The sequence below is a fragment of the Scyliorhinus canicula genome, chromosome 1 (assembly GCF_902713615.1).
Source record: "Scyliorhinus canicula chromosome 1, sScyCan1.1, whole genome shotgun sequence".
Classification (NCBI taxonomy): domain Eukaryota; kingdom Metazoa; phylum Chordata; class Chondrichthyes; order Carcharhiniformes; family Scyliorhinidae; genus Scyliorhinus; species Scyliorhinus canicula.
Genome location: NC_052146.1, coordinates 64,437,418 through 64,454,115, shown reverse-complemented (window position 1 = coordinate 64,454,115; position 16,698 = coordinate 64,437,418). Strand labels below are relative to the sequence as shown.

The window sequence follows — 16,698 nt, the reverse complement described above, 5'->3', positions numbered from 1 at the left end:
AGGAAATTATAGGCCAGTGAGCTTAACTTCGGTAGTAGGGAAGATGCTAGGATCTATCATCAAGGAAGAAATAGCGAGGCATCTGGATAGAAATTGTCCCATTGGGCAGACGCAGCATGGGTTCGTAAAAGGCAGGTCATGCCTAACTAATTTAGTGAAATTTTTTGAGGACATTACCAGTGCAGTAGATAACGGGGAGCCGATGGATGTGGTATATCTGGATTTCCAGAAAGCCTTTGACAAGGTGCCACACAAAAGGTTGTTGCATAAGATAAAGATGCATGGCATTAAGGGTAAAGTAGTAGCATGGATAGAGGATTGGTTAATTAATAGAAAGCAAAGAGTTGGGATAAATGGGTGTTTCTCTGGTTGGCAATCAGTAGCTAGTGGTGTCCCTCAGGGATCCGTGTTGGGCCCACAATTGTTCACAATTTACATAGATGATTTGGAGTTGGGGACCAAGGGCAATGTGTCCAAGTTTGCAGATGACACTAAGATGAGTGGTAAAGCGAAAAGTGCAGAGGATACTGGAAGTCTGCAGAGGGATTTGGATAGGTTAAGTGAATGGGCTCGGGTCTGGCAGATGGAATACAATGTTGACAAATGTGAGGTTATCCATTTTGGTAGGAATAACAGCAAACGGGATTATTATTTAAACAATAAAATATTAAAGCATGCCGCTGTTCAGAGACTTGGGTGTGCTAGTGCATGAGTCACAGAAGGTTGGTTTACAAGTGCAACAGGTGATTAAGAAGGCAAATGGAATTTTGTCCTTCATTGCTAGAGGGATGGAGTTTAAGACTAGGGAGGTTATGTTGCAATTGTATAAGGTGTTAGTGCGGCCACACCTGGAGTATTGTGTTCATTTTTGGTCTCCTTACTTGAGAAAGGACGTACTGGCGCTGGAGGGTGTGCAGAGGAGATTCACTAGGTTAATCCCAGAGCTGAAGGGATTGGATTATGAGGAGAGGTTGAGTAGACTGGGACTGTACTCGTTGGAATTTAGAAGGATGAGGGGGGATCTTATAGAAACATTTAAAATTATGAAGGGAATAGATAGGATAGATGCGGGCAGGTTGTTTCCACTGGCGGGTGACAGCAGAACTAGGGGACATAGCCTCAAAATAAGGGGAAGTAGATTTAGGACTGAGTTTAGGAGGAACTTCTTCACCCAAAAGGGTTGTGAATCTATGGAATTCCTTGCCCAGTGAAGCAGTTGAGGCTCCTTCATTACATGTTTTTAAGGTAAAGATAGATAGTTTTTTGAAGAATAAAGGGATTAAGGGTTATGGTGTTCGGGCTGGAAAGTGGAGCTGAGTCCACAAAAGATCAGCCATGATCTAATTGAATGGCGGAGCAGGCTCGAGGGGCCAGATGGCCTACTCCTGCTCCTAGTTCTTATAACAAGTAATTACCGACTAACTAGATCCACAAATTACCGTTTCTAGGAACTTCAATTTAAAATTCTTCCAATTTTAAACCCTTTACAATGGAGCAAGTTTTATGTCAGCGAGGCAAAGAGAAGTTTTCTCATAATGGATATTTGTTCATTTTTGATCAATTCAGTAAAACCGAAGGCGATTTGATGTTTTGGCGATGTGAACAGCTCAGCAGATGCAAAGCAATAATTCACACAAGATTTGGAAACGTAGTGAAATTCATAAATACTCACACCCATGACTCTTCACCAATAAGAATAGAAGTGGCAAGGACGACTACAAAAATTAAAACCCGAGCTGAAGAGACAATGGAAAACCCAAGTGTATTGATTAATGAAGTTTTGGCGAATGTTTCACTGCCATTAATTTTTGAGACTTTGATTTTGAATAAAGATGTTTTTAATATCCACCGAATTTTATTGAGCACTCCATGAATTTCAATTTTTAGTTGGGCTGGCGATGAGTTGGGCTGGCGATGAGTCGGCGGCGATGAGTTGTCCTAGACCCATGAGAGGAGCCCAAATGATTAATAGAAGTGTTTAGGGAGAAAATTGCTCACGTGACATTCATTCAAAGGAGAGATGCATTGGATGGTTATAGTGCTGAGCTGTTGTAGAGAAAATGAAGAATGCTGCCATAAAGGTTTCAACTCCATGGATGAGAATTGCACAGTTGGAGGATTGGGTTGCCATCTGGCCCACAAGCCAATGAAAGTCAGCAAGAACAGTATGTGGCTCAGTAAGATTTTTTTTGAGTTGGTCAATCTTCAATTAATTGAGAGGGAGCCCAGAGAGCCTTTGAATCGTGAAGTTCAGGCATGGCAGGACATCATTGCCAAATGGGCCAAGTTAAGAGCAGAGCTGGACATTATTGGTCTTGGGCATAAGGGGATTATCATAGAATTTACAGTACAGAAGGAGGCCATTCAGCCCATCGAGTCTGCACCAGCTCTTGGAAAGAGCACCCCACCCAAGGTCAACACCTCCACCCTATCCCCATAACCCAGTGACCCCACCCAACACTAAGGGCAATTTTGGACACCAAGGGCAATTTTTCATGGCCAATCCACCTAACCCGCACGTCTTTGGACTGTGGGAGGAAACCGGAGCACCCGGAAGAAACCCACGCACACACGGGGAGGATGTGCAGACTCCAGACAGACAGTGACCCAAGCCGGAATCGAACCTGGGACCCTGGAGCTGTGAAGCAATTGTGCTAACCATGATGCTACCGGGATGCAGGTCAGTTGATCAGCTTGAAATCAAAGAAAGTAGATAATACTGTTCAGTGAGAATTGACACCAACTGACAATCAGATTACATGCTTGCTAGAAGTTAATGTTTCCCATTTTTTTGGATCTCTTTGGATTTCTGTAGTTTGTAAACAAACATTGAACTTAGATTTGAAATTTAATACCTGACCCAATTGTACAGTGGCTAAAATCCTAACTGAATTCAAGATATTTTGTAGAGGATGGACAGAGGTTAATCTGGAGCCCAGTCAAATCCCACCACAGCTGGTGGTGGAGTTATGGAAGTCTTGGTAATGGCAGGCAAGAAACTATTGATTGGCAGAAACAGTCCAGTTGACTAGTGTCCTTTCGGGAAATAAATCTGCCATCCTTACCTGATCTAGCCTATTGCGATGACCCTCTGAAATGGCTTACCAAGCTACTACAGAATGGATTGCAGTGGTTCAATGACCATCTATCATGAAATAAATGTTTTTAACACTTGCCCTGGTACAGTATATGGAAGGATAAGGGGAGGAAATGCCAGAAAAAGCAAAAGAGTGTGCAGATTCTCTATTTGTAATCAGTCCTTTAACACAGGTTTGTCTCATTAATCACACAATGTTACAATTCATAAATTTACAGGATTAATAGTCAAATTAAAATATCACTTATTTTGTAGCTGTTCAAATCCAATAATTTGTACATGAGGCAGGATTAGCAAATTCATGAAACTGCAGTATGCTGTAGGTAACTATACTTACAATCCATTGCATGTTTATTTTATGACTCAGTGATTATGACCTCCCCCACAAAAGAATACATTTTTCTGCCATGACCCTGTCAGCTCCAACAAAGTTTTGTAACAGCCATTTAAAAAAATATCATTTCTGGGAAGCTAAAGCACTTGTAGTTGTTCCAGCCTGCAGACCACTGCTTGCTTTTCCACATTCCTGGATGGGATTCTGCCCTTTAGGATCAGCATCAAATACCAACAATAGTGTGCTGCACTCACTTTTATTGATGTCCCTTATTGGCAAGGATTGTTGGACTGGAATTTCTACATTCCAAGACAGTCTTGTAATGAAAAATGGGAATTGTGCAATAATAATTGGGGATGTTGTCCTTTGCACTGTTACCAGTGATTTATTTTCAGAAGACATTTAATCAGCCTGATCCCTCCAGTTCTTCATCTCTGTACTATGAATGATCGCCCTCCAATTCCTTTAGCGAACAACTCGAGATAGATCTTTCAACAGATTCCCTCTCTCCTGAAAGGAAGGAACAACAGGTTAAGGATACGCAACATCTGTTTGGATGCGTCAAAAATACAAATTATTTCATTACAGTCATCCACCTTGGAGCTCTTTTCTGTTTACAATTTTATCCTTCACTCCTTGAGCGGTTTGTGATTATAGGACAATTTCTGTGCAGCAAGCAGAAGGTGACAATTTTTTAAAAATTTGTTCATGGGATGTAGGTGTTGCTGACTGGGCCAGCATTTATTGCCCATCCCTCACTGCCCTTGAAGGGGCAGTTAATAGTCAACCACATTGCTATGAGTCTGGAGTCTGGGCGGCACAGCAGCACAGTGGTTAGCACTGTTGCTATACACCTCATTTAATTTAAAGTGCCCAATTCTTTTTTTCAATTAAGGGGCAATTTAGCAGGGTCAATCCACCTACCTGCACATCTTTGGGTTGTGGGTGTGAGACCATTGCAGACATGGTGAGAATGCAACCCACATGGACAGTGATCTGGGATCAAATCCGGGTCTTTGGTACTGTGAGGCAGCAGTGCTAACCACTGCACTCATTTAATTCTGAAGGAACTCTGGCTGATTTATTAACACTGCTGCTCACAAACAGCCAAATTATTGGGGGTGGAGTGGGGTCTGCAGAGATCATTTAGCTTACTTTAGCTCTGCTGATTCAATATCATATGCCCCAGAAGGTATCCTGTAAACCGATCCCAGGCATATCACTGCACTTAAAAGAAAACCAAGCTTTTTTTGAAAGTGATGGAGCCTCTGAAAATACCAACTCAAGAAAGTATTGAATAAATGGCCTAAGACAGAGAAGTTCCGAGGAATAAAGGGACCTTGGAGTGTTTGTCCATAGATTTCTGAAGTCAGAAGGGCAGGTCAATAGAGTGGTGAAAAAGGCATATGGGACACTTGCCTTTATCAATTGAGGCATAGATTACAAAATCAGGGATGTCATGTTGGAGTTGTATTGGTGGGGCCACAGCTGGAGTACTATGTGCAATTCTGGCCGCCACATTACATGTAGGATGTAATTGCGCTGGAGGGGCTGCAGAGGCGACTCACAAAATGTTGCCTGGGATGAACATTTAAGTTATAAAGAAAGGTTGGATAGGCTTGGGTTGTTTTCGCTGGAGCAGAGAAGACAGAGGGGTGACCTGATTGAGGTGTACAAGACTATGAGGGGCATGGAGAGGGGGGGGGGGGGGGGGGGGGAGAGGAGAATAGGGAGCAGCTGTTCCCCTTAGTTGAAGTGTCAGGACACCAGTTCAAGGTGAGGGGCAGGAGATTTAAGCGGTATTTGAGGAAAACCCTTTTACCCAGAGGGGGTGACTGTCTAGAATCACAGCCTGGGAGGGTGGTCGAGGCGATTGCTTCATACTTTAAAAAGTCCCGGATGAGCACTTGGCATGTCATAACATTCCAAGACTATGAACCAAGTGCTGGTAAATGGGATTAGGTAGACGGGTCAGGTGTCTTTCATACTCAATGGGCCAAAGGAATTCTTCTGCACTGTATTCTATGATTCTGTGAAAAAGTAAAATTTCCTCACCTTTGGTTTTGCAGTCTTTCAGGAGGAGCAGCAACTGCTTGCGATTATACTGGATGAGGAACTTCTGGCAAGTTCGGATAGTACCTCAAAATGGACCAGAATTCATCATAATTAACATTGTTCTTTTAAAAGTAAATAAACATCAATAATATAGGGATTTAAAAAGACAAAAAAGGTGGGGGGAAAAGCAGATCAACATAAGATAAACCTTGTGGACGTGCTTGTACCTGGGACATGTGCAATGGTTCAATGGTCAATCCTGGATCAAAAAAGTTCTAGCATTCTTACCTCCCACATGCAATGTGTGAAAGAAACATGGGTATTTCTGGTTCTTGTTCTCCAGGAAGGTGATAAATGGCAGGGCTGACCACAGCATTCGGTAGAAGTCTTTTCGACACCGCAACAAGATGATTCCTGTGTAGGCATTTAGGTACTTGACTGAGAGAGGTGGGAAGAAAGAAAACAGGGTCAGTAAATCAACACACTGTTACTTATGGAAATGATGTTATCCTTTGTGTATTTTTGTACTGGTCCTTTTAGGGTTCAAAGCAGTCGGAATAAACTAAATAGATCCAAGCAGAATCTATGCACTCTTAATCTTTCCTCGCAACCCAAGAACAAAACTGGCTGAGACAATACAAGTTGACTTTTGTACATATTAAAAGAAAAAGAGAAGCCTATCTATATAATCAAATAAGTATGTTAAATTCTAGAGCAGGCATTGCGAGCGGCCTTCAAAATGGCCAGGAACAGATAAAAAGTTTTTTGCCGCACTGCGCATACGTGCCCAATGATCGGTGAACTATGCACATGCGCACCGTGATCGGGCATTCATGCGCAGTGTGGCCGCATTTTTAAAAAAATATTGTCGCAGCCGTTTGTTTTTACAAGTTGGGGGGGGGGGGGGGGGGGCAAAGGGACCATTGGGGCCAAAGGGACCCAAAACCATTTCCTCCATTTTTGTCAGCAACAAACAAGGCAAGAGAAAATGGTGAGTTGCGCAGGTCAGCTGGCATAGGCCGCGAAGGTCGGCCGGGTTGGGTCCTGAAGGTTGGCTGGTTGGTAAAAATGGGTCCCCGGAAAAAAAGTTTGAAAAACATTCTAGAGCATTTGCTTTGTTACATAGCATAATAATAATCTTTATTGTCACAAGTAGGCTTACATTAACACTGCAATGAAATTAATGTGAAAAACCCCTAGTCGCCACACTCCCAACACCTGTTCAGGTACACTTGAGGGAGAATTCAGAATGTCCAAATTACCTAACAGCGCCTCTTTCGGGACTTATAGGAGGAAACCCACACAGACACAGGGATAATGTGCAGACTCCACACAGACAGTGACCCAAGCCGGGAATCGAACCTGGGACCCTGGCGCTATGAAGCAACAGTGCTAACCACTGTTACCGTTCCGCCCATATAGAATTATAGAGCACAGAGGCCATTCAATCCATTGTGGTCTAATTAGATCCACGCTACTGATCTTTCACTATAGCCCAGAAAATGCATCTTTAAAATATATATATTATACCTTTTTAATGTTACAATTTAATCTGTTTCCACCAACCTTTTGGGCAGTAATCAGCAATCAGAAAACAGCAATCTTCTGTACTGAAAAATAAATTACCCTCATCTTCCCTCTGGAGTGTGGTAATAAATCTTAAATTTGTTCACTTCCGTTACCCTCAGGTGGAAACAATTGCCCCTTATTTATTCTCATCAAAACCCCCCAGAATTTAGAACACCTCTTAGACCTCCCTTCCAGTTCCTCTTGTCTCTCATGGAACTAAAATTCCTTACGCCTGGTATTTAAGGAACAAGATTCACGTTGTGCACCCATTTGTACGCTGTATTCAGAATAATAGCTTTTTAGAAAAATACAAAGATAGACTTATCGTTGAATGACAAGATGGAGCTGACTTGACCAAACAGTGGTAGAGTTATTCTCAAAATCGTAAATGATACCGAGAGTTGCTGGATTTGTTCTGCGAATGAACCATTCTGGCAATATAAGTATCAAATGTTTAATAATTTCACTCCTTGCTTTTAGTGTAGGTCACAGTCTGACAGGATGTTTAACCTTTTGAGTTTGGGAAGCGACAGAATATGAGAAGACTTGTGACATAGCCAGGAAAGATTTCCTCTTCAAATCCCTAAACACAACGACATTACTGCAGATAAATAAAACAGAAAATGCTGAATAAACTCAGCAGGTCTGGCAGCATCTGTGGAGAGCGAAACAGAGTTAACGTCGAGTCCATATGACTTCTACAGAACTGAAGAGAGTTAGAAATGTGAGGAATTATATAGTTGGAAAAGAGGGTGGAGGAGGTGGGGCAGAATAGAAGGTTAGGGATAGGTTGTAGCTAAGGAGAGATAGACCTGTCATGGACACAAGTCAGAGGAGGACAGATCTGCATTACTGCTGATACTGAATGCATAATTTAAAAAAAAAAAATCACATTACTGGATTTATATGAATGGAACATGAAAAATGTAACACTAATGTTTCATACAGTATGAATGTGGATGAGGATGTGGATGAGGATAGTTCACTATCGGTGATCAGAAAACATGTCTATATATTTTTTTAAAATTTGTTAAACTTAGGTAAGGACGACATGTTTCCTTGCCTAAAGTGCATTAGTGAACCAGATGGATTTTTACAACAATCGACAGGGCAGCACGGTAGCATAGTGGTTTGCACAGTTGTTTCACAGCTTCGATTCCCGGCTTTGGTCACTGTGCAGAGTCTGCACGTCCTCCCCCTGTGTGCGTGGGTTTCCTCCGGGTGCTCCGGTTTCCTCCCACAGTCCAAAGATGTGCGGGTTAGGTGGATTGGCCATGCTAAATTGCTCTTCGTATCCAAAAAGGTTAAGTGGGGGTTACTGGGATAGGGTAGGTTACTGAGACTTCTATGACAATGGTTTCATTAATTCCAGATTTTTTACCGAATTCATATTTCATCATCTGCCATGATGGTGGGATTTGAACCCAGGTTTCCAGAACATGTCACTGTATTACTAGTCCAGCGACAATACCACTACGCCATTGCCTCCCTGGAGTATTGACTGTGGCTCCCAGCCAGTAATTAGAAATTGGTGGCGCCTCACATTGCCGGGTGAGGTGAATAATTAGAGCGAGTTTCAATAAACTGCTGTTAAAAACAGTCACTAAAGGTTAATGGATTCAATCTTCGAGGCGCTCCTCCAATCTTCAGGCGGCGTGGCCCGTTTGCGGGGATTCTCCGGCCTGGCCCAGGGCTGGGAGAATCCCGCCCACCGTCTTTGGTTACTCATGTCAAAATCCAGTAGATGAATTTTTAATTCCTGAAGATTCCACGACAATCAGAGGGGTGAATCTGCACATATGGACAACCATTAATAGACATAAAATGGTGAGGAGAATTGCAGTGTTACATATCTTTGGCTTCCTATAGGTTTTTCAGCGTCTCAAATGCCTTTTTTTTTTCTTATGGTTTTCCATTGTCACATCTCTTAAATAATCTAAATGAAGTTTTCAAGTCATTCAACCCAATAACTCCCTCTCCATGATTGGTGAATCTTATCTTCTGTCCAACTTAAATAAAATACTTGCTTATTACCTAGTTTTCCCTTCTGATCAGGAGTCTACACCCTTCTTCTGCAGTGTGACCTGCCATATATTGCTAACATTTCCTATTTTCATTTCAGATTTCCAGTACTTTGAAGTTCTTTTTTTCAATAAATTTGGAGTATCCAATTATTTTTCCCCCCCAATTAAGGGGCAATTTAGCATGGCCAATTCACTACCTTGCACATGTTTTTTGGGTTGTGGGGCTGAGACCCATGCAGGCACAGGGAGAACGTGCAAACTCTACACGGACAGTGACCCAGATCTGGGATCGAACCCGGGTCCTTGGCACCGTGTGGCAGCATTGCTAACCACTCTGCACCACTGTGCCATCCTATGTGAAGTTCTTTCTTTCACACACACGTACGCACAGTTTGAGACTATCTCCAGACAGAATTAAAACTACCAACAACAACTTGTACTTATAGAATGTATCTAATGCAGGAAGCATGGTGACACAGTGGTCAGAACTGCTGCCTCACAGTACCAGGGACACAGGTTCGATTCCAACCTCGGATGACTGTGTGGAGTTTGCATGTTCTCCCCTTGACTGCGTGAGTTTCCTCCGGGGGCTCCCGTTTCCTCCCGCAATCCAAAGGTGTGTGGGTTAAATTGCCCCAAAGGTTGGGTGGGGTTACAGGGATAGAGCGGGGGATGGATCTTGGTCGGGTGCACCTTCGATGTGTCAGTGCAGACCCGATGAGCCGAATGGCCTCCTTCTGCTCTGTAGGAATTTTAGAACATCAAATAACATCTATAACATTGAAAACATGCTTCACAGAATGTAAACAAATAAGAAAATTGACATTGAGCCAAAGAAATGAGATTAGGGCAGGTGACCGAAAGTTTTGGAGGGGAATGAAGCAGAGAGGTTTCGAGCGAAGTCTGGAGCTTGGGGCTTAGCCAGCTGAAGGCAAAACCACCAAAGGGAGTGTGAAGGAAAGAGGGGCAGACCAGAGTTGGGAGTAACACACAGATCTTGAAAGCACTAGAAGAATTTAGGGAAGGATGAGACCATGGAGGGATATGAACACAAATCTGAGAATTTTGGATTGGATGCATTGCTGAACTGGAAGTCAACACAAGCTCAGCAAGCACGCTAATGATGGCCGATTTAGGCTTGGTGCAAATCAGAATGTAGCAGCAGAATTTTGGATGATCTCAACTTTATGGAAGGTGGAAGATTGAAGGTCGTCTATGAAGGTTATTTGAACAGTTGAGGTGGAGATTACAGACACATGGCTGAAATCTGGTTGGGGGGGGGTGAACGGAGAGGAGAGACAAGCAATGTGGTGGGAGGTTGAATCAAGAAGAGAACATGCAAGCTCAGCTTAGGGTCAAATAGGAAGGATGAATGGTGTACTTGTATTGAAGGTTAGATCAGGCAGAAAGTAAAGAGAAATAACATAATGCAAGAGTTAAAACCACAAACAAAATGCCCAGTGCTGGAATTAAAACAAAATGGACCGACAGCATAAAGATTAAGTAGATGAAACACTATTCTGAAGCTTGCAGACGTTAGTAGCTGTGCTGTTATCATTATTGATGAGTTAGAAATCTTACTGGTTTGATGAAATAGGTTTCCTGCCTCCCCTCTCCGGGGTTGGTTGGATGGCTGGTTTGTGATTCAGAGCGATGCCAACAGCAGAGATTCAATTCCCGTACTGACTGAGGTTATTCATTAAAGGAAAATCTTCTTAACCTTGGCACTCAACTGAGGTGTGGTGACCCTCAGGTTAAATCACTGCCAGTCAGCCCTCTCTCAAAGGGGAAAGCAGCCTATGGTCCGCTGAGTCTGTGGAAAAAGTTCTTCCTCTCAATTTTGTCCAGGAAGAAAAATGTATCTGAGTCAAGGCTGGTGTTGTTCTATGGTGTTTACATCATGCGGTTTCTAGCAGCCTTCAGTGATCAGGAAGGAGAACTCTGATTGAATCTCTCATTCCCACCCATGAGCTGTGGAAAATTGGAACATTGGTTGCAGCCGTGCTGGAGAACAAATAATGCCATATAAACTGGGGATTGCAACACAGGCCAAACACAAGATACAGAAAAAAAATCCAACTAACCTCTGGTCCAGAATAAATGAAAATAACTGAACAAGGATGCAACCTCTTCAGTTAATTTTACAATGACACACCAGCTCAATTCAGTGCTCCCAACTAAGACATTCAATTTATAGCACAGTGGTTAGCACTTGCTTCACAGCTCCAGGGTCCCAGGTTCAATTCCAGGCTTGGGTCACTGTCTGTGCGGAGTCTGCATGTTCTCCCGGTGTCTGCGTGGGTTTCCTCGGATGCTCCAGTTTCCTCACACAAGGCCTGAAAGACGTGCTGTTAGGTGAATTGGACATTCTGAATTCTCCCTCTGTGCACCTGAACAGGCGCCGGAATGTGGCGACTAGGGACTTTTCACAGTACTTTCATGACAGTATTAATGTAAGCCTACTTGTGACAATAATAAAGATTATTATAATTTATGATGTGGAGATGCCGGCGTTGGACTGGGGTGAGCACAGTAAGAAGTCTTACAACACCAGGTTAAAGTCCAACAGGTTTGTTTCAAACACGAGCTTTCGGAGCACGGCTTTCGGAGCATTCACCTGAAGAAGGAGCCGTGCTCCGAAAGCTAGTGTTTGAAACAAACCTGTTGGACTTTAACCTGGTGTTGTAAGACTTCTTACTGTATTATAATTTAATTATTGTGGACCTTCCATTACAAACCTGCCAGAGATAAGGAGCAACAGCCAAACCCAAAGTCACCATGCGCGCGAACGATTGCATCTTTAACTGTTTTATAGATGTTCTTCTCCTCAATACACTGTCGGGACAGTGGGTTCTCGAACACTATCTCGCATAGGAGGTACCTGCATGTGGAGAAATGCCACAAATTTACTTGGAACACCTCAGATATTTACTCTGTACTGTCTCACACAAACTTCACACAGCAGCTGTTTTTGCTATGGGTGATGGTGGCACAGTTGTAATGTCACTGGTCTAGTAATTCAGAGACCCAAGATAATGCTTCTGCAACCTGGTTCAAATCCCAGTTTGAAATCAATTAAAATCTGAAGTCTAATGATTGTCATCAAAACCCATCTGGGTTCACTACGTGTCCCGGATTCCCCAACCGTGAAAATTGTCTCTATCTATCCTATTTGTTCCCATAATCATCCAGAAAACTTCAACCAAATCCCCCCATAACCTTCTAAATTCCAGAGAGTACGGCCGCGCTGCGCTCCAGCGGGAGCAGAACGCAGTCGGTAGATCCTGGGAGAGGCCTCTCACAGGCTTCCCGGCAGCCTTCGCACCTCATGGGATCTACCAAAGTCCTGCAAGGTGTCTGAATTGGAATCATGCCCAAAACGGGAGTGACCAAGCGGCGCACACCTGAGTAGATTTTAAACCTACTTCAGAGCACTTACCTGGGATTTACCAGCCTCCCAGCGAGGCCTCAGCCGTGCGCTGTTCAGTACTGGTCCACACAAATGCGGGCCAGGTGGAATGGCACCGGGGGGGGGGATCTTCTGGTTCAGAGATAGTACAGGATGGCTCCTTGGCTCTCCTCCTGTAACATGGGCACCTTGGCACTGCCACCCTAGCTCTGCCAAGGTACCCAGGTGGTACTGCCACGATACAGGGGCATGGAAGTGCAAGGGTGCCCAGGTGCCAGGGTAGCACTGTCAAGGGGTGGGGCCCAAGGGGGGGCCTTGCTCATGAAAGGAGGGTGAAGAGGGTTTTGAAGGGTAGGGGGTGCATGGTAGGTAAGTAGGGGCCTCTGGTACGTTGGGGGAGGGTGATGGAGGGGGGGGCTTGTAAGGGGATGGGGGGGGTCCTGAATAGGGGGAGGGGCCGTGGGACCCCATAGCTCGGTGTCCTCACTTTGGGGAGGGGGGGGGTTCGAACTAATGCCCAGGGGGGAGGCTCACTTAAGAGATCGGGGCACCCTTTCAAAATGGTGGCCCAATCTTGGAGTTCTGTTACCCAGTGCTGAAAAATAGTGGGCTACAACTGGTTAGAAACTTCCCGGGCCCAAAAAAGTGACTTAAGTGCAATTGAGTAGTGGAGGGGAACTTGCTGCAGAGCCAGCGGGAAACTCCCTGAAAAACCTGCCACAAATGAACTTAACTTTTCCCATTAAATTCCACCCTACATCCCTAGTTAATATAATTTCCCCTCATAATTTCCTTTTCACCTTCTCCTCAGTCACTGTACCCTGTACTGTGGCCCTTTTTGATTTTTGACTGTGGCTTCTCTGCCTTTCACTTTCCCCCTTACTGCTTTTTGTTTCTGGGCCCGTTTTACTTCCCTCCAGACTTCCTGCATTGGTTTCCATCCCCCTGCCACATTAGTTTAATCCCTCCATAACAGCACTGGTAAACTTAGGACATCGATTCCATTCCTGCTCAGGTTCAGACTGTCCGGTTTGTACTGGTCACACCTCCCCCAGAACCGGTTCCAATGTCCCAGGAATTTGAATCCATCCCTCTTGTACCATCTCTCGAGCCTCACATTCATCCTATCTATCCTGACATTCCTACTCTGACTAGCTCATGGCACTGGTAGCAATCCTGAGATTACTATCTTTGAGATCCTATTTTTTAGTTTAACTCCTAACTCCCTGAATTCAGCTTGTAGAACTGTATATATTTGGTGTCTATGTGCACCACAACAGCTGGCTGTTCCCCTTCCCCCCCTCCCCCCAGAATATCTGCAGCCGCTCCAAGACATCCTTGACCCTTGCACCAGAGAGGCAACATAACATCCTGGAGTCTCGATTGTGTCCACTGAACCGCCTGTCTATTCCCCTTACAAACAATTGAGTCCCCTATCACTATAGCCCTACCAGTCTTCTTCCTGCCCTCCTGCACAGCAGAGTCAGCCACGGTGCCATGAACCTGGGTGCTGCTCCCTTCCCCTGGTGAGCCAACTCCCTCAACTGTCTCCAAAACGTTATACCCGTTTTGCAGGGAGATGACCACAGGGGACACCTGCACTGCCTTCCTACTCTTGCTCTGTCACTCCAGTTCCGATGAAAGGCCACTGATCTGCATGTGAACCTTCCCCAGATGACCCGTTGAACATATTCTGTTCTTATTCCCAACATATTTTGTTTCCCCATTCAGAGGGTTCAACATGTCCATGCATTTTAATGGTACATGAGCTGACACTTAAAAGCTCTAGCTCATCAAGATATGCTCTTTCACCGAGTATAGGTTTGAAACTCCAGAAATTTGATTTTGATTTTATTATTGTCACATGTATTAGTATAGTGAAAAGTGTTGTTTCTTGCACGCCGTACAAACAATACCGTACATAGGGAAGGATGGAGAGATTGCAGAATATAATGATAGTTATAGCAAAGTGTAGGGAAAAGATCAACTTAATACGAGATAGGTCCATTCAAAGGTCTGGTGGCAGTAGGGAAGAAGCTGATTTTGAGTCGGTTGGTACGCGACCTCAAACTTTGGTATTTCTTTCCTGACGGAAGACGGTGGAAGAGAGTATGTCCGGGGTGCGTGGGGACCATAATTATGCTGGCTGCCTTTCTGAGGCAGCGGGAATTACAGATAGAGTCACTGGATGGGAGGCTGGTTTGCGTGATGGACTGGGCTACATTCACAACCTTTTGTAGTTTCCTGCGGTCTTGGGCAGAGCAGGCTCCATACCAGGCTGTGATACAACCAGAAAGAATGCTTTCTATGGTGCATCTGTAGAAATTGGTGAGGGTTGTAGCTGGACATACCAAATTTCCTTAGTCTTCTGAGAAAGTTGAGTTGTTGGTGGGCTTTCTTAACTATAGTGTCGGCATGGGGGGACCAGGACAGGCTGTTGGTGATCTGCACACCTAAAAACTTGAAGCTCTCGACCCTTTCTACTTCGTTCCCATTGATGTAGACAGGGGCATGTTCTCCACTACGCTTCCTGAAGTCGATGACAATCTCCTTCGTTTTGTTGACATTGAGGGAGTTCACCAGTTTCTTTATCTCATTCCTATACTCTGTCTCGTCATTGTTTGAAATCCGACCCACTACAGTGGTGTCATCAGCAAATTTGAAAATCGAGTTGGAGGGGAATTTGGCCACACAGTCATAGGTGTATAAGGAGTATATTAGAGGGCTGAGGACACAGCCTTGTGGGGCACCGGTGTTGAGGATGATCGCGGAGGAGGTGTTGTTGCCTATCTTTACTGATTGTGGCCTGTGGGTTAGAAAGTTCAAGATCCAGTTGCAGAGGGAGGAGCCGAGGTCAAGGCCACGGAGTTTGGAGATGGGTTTCGTAGGAATGATGGTGTTGAAGGCTGAGCTGTAGTCGATAAATGGGATTAATTGAATCAATTTCCATTTGCCAATTAAAAATTACTTTAAATGAATGTTCCCTGTGCAAATAAAATGAAATGTCTGACTTCAACTTTGTAACAGTTTATCTTTAAATAGTCTGACTCCTATCTGTTTGAGGAAAGTTACACATTTGCCAGTTAAAGCATGCCTGAGTAACTAATCTGTTTGGTGTTAGGAATCTGCTCAACTCTATCTTCCAGCAGGATCACTACCTACCTATTTACCTTTCCCACCCCCACCAAATCCCCCAAAAAACATTAGCATTCACAATTACCTGGATTTGAAGCGCACCATGACTTTCAGCAAGTAGGCTGCAGCCTCACGCAGCCTCACGCAGCCCCACTCTGCCACACAGGAAATGTCGCAACCTCACTGATTGACAAGGCAACTGACCACTCACAACAGCAGTGGCGAGCGACCGTCAAATCCCTGCTCCAATGGGCGCAGAGTAGAGGCGGGACTCCTGATTTGCTTCCGGGTGTAGGCGGGGCTAGTGCCTGCTCATCTATTATTTGAAAGAGTGGAGTGGAATGAACACTGAGGTTGTTATTGTTTCAGAGTGTGCAATGCAGCTCATTGATTATTAGCTATTTCTACTCCACATTTCACACCAGTTTAATTAGGTGTTTGGCCCATACAAATGCTCAGTTTGAAGAGCTCTCCCAGTACCCAGGCCAACATTGTTACAACAATTTCACCAGAGAGCTGTCGGGAACATTGGTGAAAAACTTGCTTTACTACAAAGTAGTGAGTGTGCTCCAAAGGTAACCTGATGTGTCAGGTCTTTGAAGTGCCTGAAAGAAGAAGCACGTACAAATGAAATTATTTTATGATGTGGAGATGCCGGCGTTGGATGCGCGACAATGCAGAATCGCTGAACAGAAATTTATAGCCAAGTTTTGCACACGTCAGTACCGGGACCTTGGATTCATGTTGCATTACATTCAGCCCCCTCACCATCTGGCCTGGGCTAGATTCTACCAACTGTCCTGGCTTGAGACAATTCACATCTCTTTAACCTGGGGTTACCCCTATCTCTGGATCTGTAAAGACTTAATTACCTGCAAATGCTCGCATTCAAAGCATTGTCTTGCATCTCTGACTTTGTCTATATATATATATATGTTTCTGGAACCTACCTCTTCATTCACCTGAGGAAGGAGCAGCGCTCCGAAAGCTAGTGATTTGAAACAAACCTGTTGGACTTTAACCTGGTGTTGTAAGACTTCTTACTGAAATTATATTATTTAGAGGAGATTGGAGT

General features: G+C 44.2%; 1 protein-coding gene across 1 annotated transcript; it reads right to left on the bottom strand.

The window, feature by feature from the left end:
* Window positions 1-3,228: 3,228 nt before the first annotated feature.
* pop5 (POP5 homolog, ribonuclease P/MRP subunit) lies at window positions 3,229-15,802 on the bottom strand. The gene is made up of 5 exons (XM_038791812.1): window positions 15,709-15,802; window positions 11,818-11,960; window positions 5,775-5,924; window positions 5,487-5,570; window positions 3,229-3,941 (listed from the first exon to the last, which is right to left on the bottom strand). The coding sequence occupies exons 1-5, from the start codon at window positions 15,726-15,728 to the stop codon at window positions 3,871-3,873; spliced, it is 468 nt and encodes a 155-aa protein (XP_038647740.1). The 5' UTR covers window positions 15,729-15,802; the 3' UTR covers window positions 3,229-3,870.
* Window positions 15,803-16,698: the final 896 nt, after the last annotated feature.

What these genes read in the sequence shown, in the direction of transcription:
- pop5 (XM_038791812.1), bottom strand. Translation starts at nt 15,728, where the DNA reads ATGGTGCGCTTCAAATCCAG. An exon ending in ATGGTGCGCTTCAAATCCAG is followed by an intron (nt 11,961 to 15,708) that starts GTAATTGTGAAT and finishes CTCCACATGCAG; the next exon opens with GTACCTCCTATGCGAGATAG. An exon ending in TTGCTCCTTATCTCTGGCAG is followed by an intron (nt 5,925 to 11,817) that starts GTTTGTAATGGA and finishes CACCTCTCTCAG; the next exon opens with TCAAGTACCTAAATGCCTAC.